At 40.7% G+C, this 12,460-nt stretch overlaps 2 protein-coding genes across 2 annotated transcripts in view; both read right to left on the bottom strand.

Moving 5' to 3' along the window:
- Positions 1-8,063, bottom strand: part of LOC311143607 (methyl-CpG-binding domain protein 5-like) — a 52,653-nt gene extending 44,590 nt beyond the window's left edge. The window contains exon 1 of the mRNA XM_084179460.1: positions 7,726-8,063. The gene's annotated coding sequence lies outside the window, so the exon portion shown is untranslated. The remainder of the gene's footprint in view (positions 1-7,725) is intronic.
- Positions 8,064-9,013: 950 nt separating this feature from the next.
- Positions 9,014-12,460, bottom strand: part of LOC311143611 (activin receptor type-2A-like) — a 45,501-nt gene continuing 42,054 nt past the window's right edge. The window contains exon 11 of the mRNA XM_084179465.1: positions 9,014-12,295. Coding sequence (XP_084035591.1) covers positions 12,101-12,295 — 195 coding nt within the window. The 3' untranslated portion in view covers positions 9,014-12,100. The remainder of the gene's footprint in view (positions 12,296-12,460) is intronic.

Here is a 12,460-nt window from a genome sequence, read left to right as displayed (position 1 = left end):
TAAACTGCCTTTATTACACCATATCCACATCCAGTAAACTTGTGATTATCAACACTAACCTCATCGTTGTGGCGGCGGACAGCTAGCCTGTATCCCTCGTCATCCAGTTGAGTGGCAATGTCTTTTTTCGTTCGTACCAATTTTTGGAAAATCCTCGGGTGTAGGACTTTCCGCCTTTAGTAGAAACCTGTTGAATTATTAAATTTGGTCTGGGAGGTCCTAATTGTTTCGTTGCCAATTTATCTTAATTTGTTCGCCGACAAAAAGGAACTTCTTTCAAAGACACAATCGAGTTGGACTGAAGCCTAGCCATTTTGATAGTAGTAGTGAATTGATTGAGGCTGCTACCTGGTCTTTTCTTAGTTACGTTCATTCGTGGTTACGTTATGTATGACGAAAGCGCGTAAGTGCAAGCCCACAGACACCCATAGAGAATGTATTGAAAGCTTTGAAATGTGAAAAAAATAGATTTTACATGACAGGCTATGAGAGACTTCTGGGCGATTTTCAACCTGACTGAAATCGCCCAAAAAACGGGCGGGGCCATTTGAAGCACGACTTTAGCCTGATTTGACATTTAGTGGCTGTCAGATCAGACGTGAACACTGATAACTGCTGTTGCCGTGATATAATTTTTTATAAATTTATAAAAAAAATATATATATTTTTTTTATTTTTATAATTGATTAGAAAAAAAATCCCTTCCTTTTCCCGTTTGGCAGTGCGTCGCCCATATCGCCCTATTGAACAAGCCGTCCCTGCTTACAACAGTCATGCTAATAACATTAGCTCAACCGTCCCGTATACGGCACATCGATCCCGTAGAGGTTAAGACACAAAATACACATTACTGAAGTAATTCACCCCCGGGATAATTCACTTTGGTTATTCCCGTCAACCAATAAATGTTCCTTGATGACTCGTAGACTAATTTGCGCCATGCGTAATGCACACCAGCACTTTAACAAGGAAACAAACACATCAGGTAGGTTAAATTATATGATTATTCTCTACCAACACTTTCATTGTTATTCTAATAATATATTTCACATTGCTAGAGCATGTACGTTTAAATGGGCAGCTTTATACACGGTAGAAACATGGTTAACAAGTAACATCGTTTAAATAATTCGACTTTGGTACCTTATGTCAAAGTATTATTGGCAAACGTAATGAACAACTCCATCCAGCATATTCTCTTTTCTTTCAGGATTCTTGGCTATACCTTGAAGAGATACAATAAAGAGTCTTTCTCCAACCAATAATTTGTTTCATTGTCATTGTCTATAAGTTACGGATGTGCGCTCCATGACACCAATCCAAAGCCCAGACTTGAATTCCATTGAAAATCTGTGGAAAGACTTGAAGGTTGCTGTTCTCCCCATCTAACTTAAAAGAGTAACTTTCAGGAAAAAAATTGTTTTTGTATCAAAAAGTTATAGTGAAACACTGCAATTCTGGTCTTCATTTTGACAATTAGCTGCAAAAGTGATATTTTTGCATTTTAGTTGTAAATCTAGCTCTTTTTGCCCCTAGGTGCCTCTACGTCATCTCAAGGGAGGGGTTCGGTATGAAATACACTCCCTTCTAGATGTGCTGGGTGGTACCACCTTAAGGTTTACTATAAAAGCAGGTGACAGCACGCCTTATTTGGCAATGGTCTTGTAAGTGGAGTGTGCCAGTATATTTTGCATAATGCTTCCTTGACTAGAAATCTGATGTTACACAAAATTCAAAAAGGCAGTAAGGCACATTTCCGCATATGATCAAATTCTACATTTTTGATTACCGTTTCATACACCGATGTGAATGTAGGCTATCAGGATTATACGTTTATATTCGTAGCCACATCCATCATAACAAGAATTAGATGACAATGGAGGTCATGTCAACTCATTGTCTTTTTGGTTGATCACTATGACTGATTCGTGGTGCAGTTCGCTAAACACAGTTGGCTCATAGGTCAATGGTTGTGAGTTCTAATCCCACATGGGGCAGACATCTTATTTATTTTGTATCCTTTATTTACAATATTCATCCCATGCCCACACACTTCCAATTCTGAAAAATGAAAGCCTACCTGTGTGGAGGGGGTTGCCCTAGTAGTAGTTGTAGGCTTTTAATACAGTACACAAAAACAACCTGTGAGTTAATTTGACCATTGGAAAAAGAGCTACTGTGTAAATACTACAATGTGAATTGGATTGAATTGAGTTGCTAATCTTCATTTTCAAGGTGATGATTGCACTTTACTTCCCAACACAACAATAAATGTGAGTCCACATTTCAACGATTATTTTTGCGTCCCATGGGGGATTCGAAGTTACACCACAAGTGGCAATAGAAGTCAGGAACTCGGTGCCAGACAGCCTGGTGGGTAGCACTGCAGACTCAAGAAACCGTCACTTCCTGTTGAACGTGGAAGAGCTCGGATTTGATGTTTTGAAAAGTTTGCTGTTTTGAAAGTGTATTGGGAAGTTCTTTGTAGCTAGCTAACTTTTTAGTTTGGATCCCACGACATAGTTGGCATCAGTTATTGGGATTGCTAGTCTCTGTCCAGTGATCCTGCCGACCAAGGACGGGTCTGAGGAGCTATTTGGCATTGCAACTAGCCTAGCTGCTAGCTAGCAGCATATCAAGCTAGCTGGGTTTTCTTGAGGGCTCGAACGCAGGCCGCGACGCAGTTAGCCATTGTGGCTGGGACCGCGGATTGTCCCGGGTTTGTGGATGTCTAGATCCCTGCTGTTTGTTGTTTTCAATCTTCCCTATGACCTGCCCTGTCTGGAATTGCGAGGAGTAACAGTGTAACCTACATTGCTAGCTACCATGACAAAGACCAAAGCCGGCGGGAGTACCGTTGTTACAACAGCTTCAAGTGCTTTGTCCAAATACTGGTGGATTCGACTAATAAAAGAATGGACGGCCTGACCAGAGAGCCAGGACCTAAAGAACAGTTTGCAGTTCTCCCAGGGTCAGCTCGATGAGTTGAAACAGGAGAACGGCAAGATTACAGCAATCTGTAAGTCATTGAGAGAGGACATCAGTTCTGTCTGTGAATCCATGATAACAATGACGGATAAATCAATTGTCGAGGGACAATCAAGGCATAACAACATGGTTGTGGACGGAATTGCAGAATCTCCACGAGACCTGGACGGAGTCTGAGGACAAAGTGAGTGAAATTATCTCTAAGAAATTGAAGATGGACCACAGGAAGATTGAGGTGGAGCGCGCCCACAGGACTGGAAAACCCACCACCGGCCCAGGTGACAGGCCCAGGCCGATAGTGGTCAAGTTCCTGAAGTTCAAGGACAAGGTAGCTGTTCTGGAAAGAGCCAAGAACTTGAGAGGAATGTATATCTTTCTCAACGAGGACTATCCTGAAGCTGTGCGCCAGAAGAGGAAAGAACTTATCCCAGCCATGAAAGCTGCCAGAGCGCGTGGGGACATTGCTTACATTCGCAATGACAGGCTCATCGTCCACCCTACCTCCCAGAAGCCTGGAAGGGATGAGAGAGCCAAGCCTATGGGTTTTTAGCTTCAACCCCGCAGCACACACAAATTGAATAATGGACTGCTGAATGTATATTTTTTTATCTTGCTTTATTTGCTCTTCAAGTATTATGTCTATCTCTGATAAGCTACCCAGGAAAGGGCTGAAAATAGCCCATATTAATATATGTAGCCTTAGAAATGAGGTTCATGAAATCAATAACTTGCTAACATCAGATAACATTATTATATTAGCCATTTCGGAGACTGAATTATCTAAGTGATTTGATGATACAGCAGTAGCATTACAAGAATATAACATCTATAGAAGAGACAGAAATGCTTATGGGGGAGGTTTTGCTGTATATATATATATATATATATATATACACTGTTGAAGTCAGAAGTTTATATACACTTAGGTTGGAGTCATTAAAACTTGTTTTTCAACCACTCCACAAATTTCTTGTTAACAAACTATAGTGAAGATGGACCTTGTGAAGATGCTGGAGGAAACAGGTACAAAAGTATATATATCCACAGTAAAATGAGTCCTATATCGACATAACCTGAAAGGCCGCTCAGCAAGGAAGAAGCCACTGCTCCAAAACCGCCATAAAAAAAGCCAGACTACGGTTTGCAACTGCACATGGGGACAAAGAGGGGAAGGCTTGCAAGCCGAAGAACACCATCCCAACCGTGAAGCACGGAGGTGGCAGCATCATGCTGTGGGGGTGCTTTGCTGCAGGAGGGACTGATGCACTTCACAAAATAGATGGCATAATGAGGAAGGAAAATGTCGTGACATGACCCCAAGCATACTTCCAAAGTTGTGGCAAAATGGCTTAAGGACAACAAAGTCAAGGTATTGGAGTGGCCATCACAAAGCCCTGACCTCAATCCTATAGAAAATGTGTAGGCAGAACTGAAATACCGTGTGCGAGCAAGGAGGCCTACAAACCTGACTCAGTTACACCAGCTCTGTCAGGAGGAATGGGCCAAAATTCACCCAATATATTTTGGGAAGCTTGTGGAAGGCTACATGAAACGTTTGACCCAAGTTAAACAATGTAAAGGCAATGCTACCAAATACTAATTGAGTGAATGTAAACTTCTGACCCACTGGGAATGTGATGAAAGAAATAAAAGCTGTAATAAATAATTCTCTCTACTATTATTCTGACATTTCACATTCTTAAAATAAAGTGGTGATCCTAACTGACCTAAGACAGGGAATTTGTACTAGATTTAAATGTCAGGAATAGTGAAAAACTGAGTTGAAATGTATTTGGCTAAGGTGTATGTAAACTTCCGACTTCAACTAATATATATATATATATATATATATACAGTGGGGGAAAAAAGTATTTAGTCAGCCACCAATTGTGCAAGTTCTCCCACTTAAAAAGATGAGAGAGGCCTGTAATTTTCATCATAGGTACACGTCAACTATGACAGACAAATTGAGGGAAAAAAATCCTGAAAATCACATTGTAGGATTTTTAATGAATTTATTTGCAAATTATGGTGGAAAATAAGTATTTGGTCACCTACAAACAAGCAAGATTTCTGGCTCTCACAGACCTGTAACTTCTTCTTTAAGAGGCTCCTCTGTCCTCCACTCGTTACCTGTATTAATGGCACCTGTTTGAACTTGTTATCAGTATAAAAGACACCTGTCCACAACCTCAAACAGTCACACTCCAAACTCCACTATGGCCAAGACCAAAGAGCTGTCAAAGGACACCAGAAACAAAATTGTAGACCTGCACCAGGCTGGGAAGACTGAATCTGCAATAGGTAAGCAGCTTGGTTTGAAGAAATCAACTGTGGGAGCAATTATTAGGAAATGGAAGACATACAAGACCACTGATAATCTCCCTCGATCTGGGGCTCCACGCAAGATCTCACCCCGTGGGGTCAAAATGATCACAAGAACGGTGAGCAAAAATCCCAGAACCACACGGGGGGACCTAGTGAATGACCTGCAGAGAGCTAGGACCAAAGTAACAAAGCCTACCATCAGTAACACACTACGCCGCCAGGGACTCAAATCCTGCAGTGCCAGACGTGTCCCCCTGCTTAAGCCAGTACATGTCCAGGCCCGTCTGAAGTTTGCTAGAGTGCATTTGGATGATCCAGAAGAGGATTGGGAGAATGTCATATGGTCAGATGAAACCAAAATAGAACTTTTTGGTAAAAACTCAACTCGTCGTGTTTGGAGGACAAAGAATGCTGAGTTGCATCCAAAGAACACCATACCTACTATGAAGTATGGGGGTGGAAACATCATGCTTTGGGGCTGCTTTTCTGCAAAGGGACCAGGATGACTGATCCGTGTAAAGGAAAGAATGAATGGGGCCATGGAAAACCTCCTTCCATCAGCAAGGGCATTGAAGATGAAACGTGGCTGGGTCTTTTAGCATGACAATGATCCCAAACACACCGCCCGGGCAACGAAGGCGTGGCTTCGTAAGAAGCATTTCAAGGTCCTGGAGTGGCCTAGCCAGTCTCCAGATCTCAACCCCATAGAAAATCTTTGGAGGGAGTTGAAAGTCTGTGTTGCCCAGCGACAGCCCCAAAACATCACTGCTCTAGAGGAGATCTGCATGGAGGAATGGGCCAAAATACCAGCAACAGTGTGTGAAAACCTTGTGAAGACTTACAGAAAACGTTTGACCTGTGTCATTGCCAACAAAGGGTATATAACAAAGTATTGAGAAACTTTTGTTATTGACCAAATACTTATTTTCCACCATAATTTGCAATTAAATTCATTAAAATTCCTACAGTGTGATTTTCTGGATTTTTTTCCTCATTTTGTCTGTCATAGTTGATGTGTACCTATGATGAAAATTACAGGCCTCTCTCATCTTTTTAAGTGGGAGAACTTGCACAATTGGTGGCTGACTAAATACTTTTTTCCCCCACTGTAAATATATTCACATCATTTAGTATTTGAAACACAAAAAAGTATTTCCCAACTGCTTTTTCTATAATCCTGCAGACGCTTTATCATTCTCCATACCTTATATTCCAATGCATCCAACATTACGCATGACCACCATGGTATTGGGTAACTGCTTACATTTGAGAACTCATCTGGTTTAGAAAAGTGTGTGTGCCTGTTTAAACAACCTGCCTAGATAGCTAACGTTTGCTAACTAGCAAGTATAATGTCAACTGCAGCTAGCTACCTAGCCCTTGATCATGACTCAGTTCCATTACATTACACATAAGAGTAATTGGACGAAGGTGTCTGCTGTACAGGCAGAGTTTTGTTAAGAGCCCAGACGCTCCGTCTGAACATTAACACGCATGGCTTGCGCTACGGTTTTGGAAGCATAAGGACCTTATCGTTCATATCAGCGATAAATAATTTTCAAAAAAACTAAAGGTTCAAATTGATACACACCTTTATATGGTTACTATTCCCACACGGCACTATTTCTATGTTACAGAACTTGTTTACAGAAGACCAAGGGACCACCTGTGTTAATTGCCTAGCTATCTAGAATGCTCCAGAAACGTCGTCACTGTAAAATGCTATCGGCTGCAACTGTGATGAAGCCAGTTGAAACAGTGTCCAGCACAGGAAGTTGGTGGCACCTTAATTGGGGAGGACGGGCTCGTGGTAATGGCTGGACAGAAATGATGGAATGAAATCAAATACATCAAACACATGGTTTCCATGTGTTTGATGCGCCGTTCCAGCCATTATTATGAGCATCCTCAGCAGCCTCCACTGGTGACAGTAGGTGTATATTTTGCATTTGTGAAATTATTTTTGATGTGATATGAAAGTAAAGGGCTTTTATGTTTCTAAAATCATATCGCAATTGAGAATAGATTCACGTTAGATGGAATACTTGACTGTTTACCTCTGAAAATAACATAAGGTCCTTGGACCTTAAGGAGTAACGGTAGGCTCCTTAAGAGTACATCTCGGGCTACTAGCTAGTTACCTAGCTTTACTTAAGGAGCTTGCTACTTGGTGGCTACGCTTACTACCCTGTTATTGACGATGACATAACAAACACAGCACGAACAATTTCATAGCTAAGAACACACTTGGTGAAGATAGCTACAACTTCAACAGTAGTCCTGTTTTTTTAAAACATTATCGTTGTGCTACTAGTCGCTAACTTAGCTAGCCATTTAGCTAGCTAGCCAGCTAGAGTTGGCAACAAAAAAAATATATCTTACATTTGTAAACTAATATTGCACTCTTACCTTTTATAGTTTCCTTTTTTTTTTTCAGATGACAAAAACACGACACCCAGCAAACCGAGAATTTTGTAAAAATAACACCATGAACCGAAGCCCTTCTTTGCAGAAATGTCAGTCGAGTCAGGGCCAAAATTGAGACAGCCAGAGGTCTGTTGCTAAGAGGCAGGAGTCAGAAGTAAGGTTTTAGCATATCCCAAATACCATGCCCTGCTTTTCAATAGTCCAGAATTAGCTTTTAATGATTATGTGTAGATAAATGTTGAAAAAAGGCTAGGTTCAGGTTAGCTATTCTTTTGAAAATCAAGATTAAAGCGCTCCCACGTACAAGTGCCACTGCTCGATTTCTATCGAGCTTGTTGGGAATAGAAATATGGGAGAAATGGATTGCGCATGCGCCGCAACCGGAGCCTGGAAAAAAGGTGTCCCACCATGCAACACAATGTAAATGGTACGCAAGCAAGGTTTAGAGAAAGCGTCCGTGCTATCTGGGATCCTTGGGACGTCCATATGCCATTGAAGTTGAAATGTAGTTATTTAGCAGGAGACATGTTGAAACATTCTTGTATCTTCAAAATGATTATGGTGCATGCATGCCATAATGCAGGCATATTCTGATGATTGAATAAATTGTGATTATTTTGTGCTTATAGTACACCACTGCCAGACAGCTGTTCATAATGCATCCATTGAATGCATTTCATTTGAAAGATTTTCCCCACAACGTTCTATCATAATGTATGACCTTATTATAGCTTCTATAGGTAGTGTCAATTATAATGTGCGTACATCTTTAGTGTATCAGGCCCAGGATGTTCAATTCATGATCATGTATCCCAAGGTGTGACAAAGGGAATCTGAGATGCAATGGGCTTTGCTGCCATCTAGTGATCAGATGGAGCTCTCCAGCTCCCTAGGGTGCTGAAATCTACCAAACCACATTCATACTGTTCTTCAGCACTGCATCAGAAATTATTCTAGTTTGGTAGATGAGGGACTGCACGAATTATCATATTCTCACAATCTATCCTAAATCAGCAGCACAGTTGTGACATTCATTCACAGCCATATGCACATTAATGGGTTTACACAGGTGGTGGGTAAACATTGGATGAATGTTGCTGCCTCTTTTTCATTGCTCCCAGGATAGTGTCGTCTCGGAAATCCCAGACCTAGGTCTGGAACATTGTTAACATTGTGGGAGGCAACCCGTCTGCCTAGGAAGAGTAAGTGCACCTGTGTTTTCATACTCAGAACTGACCCCAACCCCAAAAACAGACGGTACACATTGTTCAGAGCAGTCACTATACTTTATTTTAGGGGGAGAAATAGCATACAATTTATTCTGTACAATATTTAACAATCACTTCCATCCAAGCCCTGAAACTGTTTGTTAAATACTTGCAAAACAAAGGAAAAGATGGCATGTTTATTTTGATAGTAGGATGGCCATTTATGCCTATGGTGAGAATATCGGCAGATAGCACAAACCTCAGTTAACAGTGACACCATTTCTATTGTGTGATGACAAAATAATATATGTCACCATAACATAGAAATTCCTAAAGAAAATAAAAACTCCATAGCTGGTCAAATCTCAGATCATATTCCCACAACATTGTTAATTATACAAGTCTATGGTTGCACCATACAACTCGCCTTCAACACTGATCAATGTTGTGGGAACGTTGAGTGACAGCTAGGATGTCTGTCTGAGGTAAAGTATGAGCCAATCCAGGGAGTCTTTACTAGCGTAAAGATATATAATAACAATACTTCTTCTTCTGAAAGAGAAGTTAGCATTGTCCAGGGTCTTGACATAAATTAATAAAACCATTTTTAAAATACAATTACATATAAAATAAACAACATTAAAATATTTTTTGGAATATTATTAACATTAGAAAGGATTATTTTTTGTTGTTGCCTTGAGACCATAAAAAACAACATCATGCTAAAATCACAATCTAAAACAACATTAATATGTACATACTGTGCATTTTCCATCCAGTCATCTGCTAATGTCATAGAGGGGTTTGGCTTTTAAGGGGGTATAATGTAGGCTAAATGTAATGTGTGCCTCCTTAGAAACATGATGGTGTCATAGTAACAAATAATGTAGTATTGTTTTACATAAAATAAACCTAGAAACCTTCTGAGGCCAGAGGGAGAGCATCTGTTTAGTGAGATAGAGCATTTGCACAGCAGCAGTGTTTTTTAAAAGTATGGAATATATGGAAACAAAAATATTGGATTTGACTTTCCTTCTTGGCATCAGTGCTACAGATAATACAGTAAGTATATATCAAACTGGCAGAAGTTGCAAATCTGTCTCCCCTGGTTTTGAAGATTGCTCTGTTGTTGGATCCCCATGCCTACACTCCTGAATCAAATAGTGGCTCAGGTTAGAGAGGAATAGCAAGAGTAGCATAGATGTCAGTGAGTGAGAGAATAAGAAACCCTCTGAGCTACAGGCTGTTAGTCCTACAGATGCCGTGACCACTTTAAATCCATAACTTACATATCATTGTACTATTGAGTTGGCATACAGTTATTGCCAGAGAGGATGTAGGGGTTTATAGTCAGAGAATAAACAAAAACAGCTGATGTCATTGATTAAAAAACAAACGCTACATTGAGAGTGAAAGTTGGTGCCATGGCAAGAAGCCACTGTCAGCTCCAACTTTGATTGCATACTGTTAACTGAGTAAAAGCGTAGTGTTATTATATCCCTGAATGTTATGTGGTAGGCTATAACAAAATATGTCTGATGGAGAGAAGCACATAATTGAGTCACCAGTGTTTGAGTACAACAGGACTACTAATAGAACATTATCCGTCTAGAAACTGAAAGCTGCAATTGGCCATTTTAATCTTTTTATGTCTTGTCTAAGGAGCACATAGCCAAAGTGATGGACATGCTGTTAGTGATGGGGAATACAAGATTAAGGGGGAACACATATATTTGATCATGATGGCTACATTAGTAATGTATAACACCTGACATGATCTGAATAACCCCTCTATATGGACATCTACCTGAAAACCACACCAGCTGTAAAGACCTCATGTATGCACCCCTTGACTAAGTTGTCTCCAAAATAATGGCACGAGAATCAGTCAGCACCTAAAAGCAGAGAGGAGGGGTCATAGAGTAATGTGTGCTTCCTGAGACGTATTGAAATATGATGAAAATAGCAAACTAGAAACAGAAAATACTACAAACAGGGCAGGGAGAAAGAGCAATACCGTTACAGTGGATTGTAGACATTTCATTTAAAAATCAATAGGGGGTTTCGAACAACTGACACCAGTGTCACACACTTTTACATAGAAAAAAAAAGAAGGAAACAAACATGCGTTTTTAATATTCTGTGGACACCGCAAATCTAATAAGGGAAATGCTTTTAAAATATTTGTTTGTCTAATATATTCATATTTTCAGGGATTTTCTTCTCAACATGTTTAAACGGTCAAAAAATGTTGGTAAAACAACAATGCTCACAGTCACATTTGAATAGCTGGGGCAAAATATAAAATACACAAACAAAGAACTTAAGAAGGCAAAAACACTGGTTTGTGAATGGCCATTTTTGTTGGCATACTCCATAATTTGAAAAAGCTTCAGTACAAAACATGTCATCTGAATGTCGATGTCCTGTAGTGGTTTTAGTGTTACGAAGGAAAACATCATTATTTGTAGGATGTGAAACTGAGGTATACCTTGTTGAGAGACTCAAGAGGTTGATGGTTATTTCTATAGAAATGCTGTGAGGCAGGTCCGGATAAATAACCTTGATTACGCTGTTTTCTCTCTCTCTCTCTCTGTTGATATATGTACAGCAGCGATACACAGACATTCAGAAGCTGTTTCTTATTGGCATTACAATAGTCATTCATAGAAACACAAAGAGCAAATGTGTTTAAAACCCAAGTTGCCCTTTTTTATACTGAAATGAAATTAACTGTGTTTGTGTCAGGATTCTTCTTCTCTCCTGTTCCTCCTTTTCTTAGAGAAAAAACTGAAGTCAGTCCAAGAAGTATGTTTTCCTTTCTTTTACAAAAAATAGTAATATCAGCCAAAAGGTCAACTTAAAAATTACTTTGTCCATTGTCAAGGTGCGTCCAGTGAGGGATCTAGATGATTGATAGTTTGTTTTCCCATCACGCCCTCCCATTTTAAAATGACCCAGGCGTGAGGAAGTCTTTAGGCACACATGTAGCTAAACGCAATAGGAACCAGTTCAGACCTGGATGGTTCTCCATGAACCCAGGTCCACTGAGTGATTTTGCCGCCACCTTGTGTACAATCACAGCGACGGATGTGGAACGAGTCTCTGTGGGGTCTGTTCTCCTGTCCTGTGTTAACTCATACGCCTAGTCATAGGCTGGACTCTTTGGGGGGGTAGTCCACATTGGTCACCATGGTGACAACTGTGACAATCTCCTCGGGCGCGGTGACGTTGTTGAGGCGCTGCATCTGTACCACGCGCTCCTCCACACACCCCGCCGACAGACGCGCCTCCGCTTCGTGGTCCCAGCACTCCTCGATGGTCTCACACAGCATGGTCAGACCCTGGGAGGGACAGAGCACACACATTAGCACACGCGTGTTTACCCTCTGCGACACAAGGGCACAATGACACACAGCGAGCGAGGCCCGTGGGGCGGCATGGTGGACAGAGAGAGACCAGACGCCATTAGCTTAACTAATCTACTGTTACAGATCCACAGAAGAGGA

The sequence above is a fragment of the Coregonus lavaretus genome, assembly GCF_964263955.1.
Source record: "Coregonus lavaretus genome assembly, chromosome: 16".
Lineage (NCBI taxonomy): Eukaryota > Metazoa > Chordata > Actinopteri > Salmoniformes > Salmonidae > Coregonus > Coregonus lavaretus.
The sequence above is the reverse complement of the archived record's forward strand: the minus strand, read 5'-3'. Positions and strand labels throughout refer to the sequence as shown.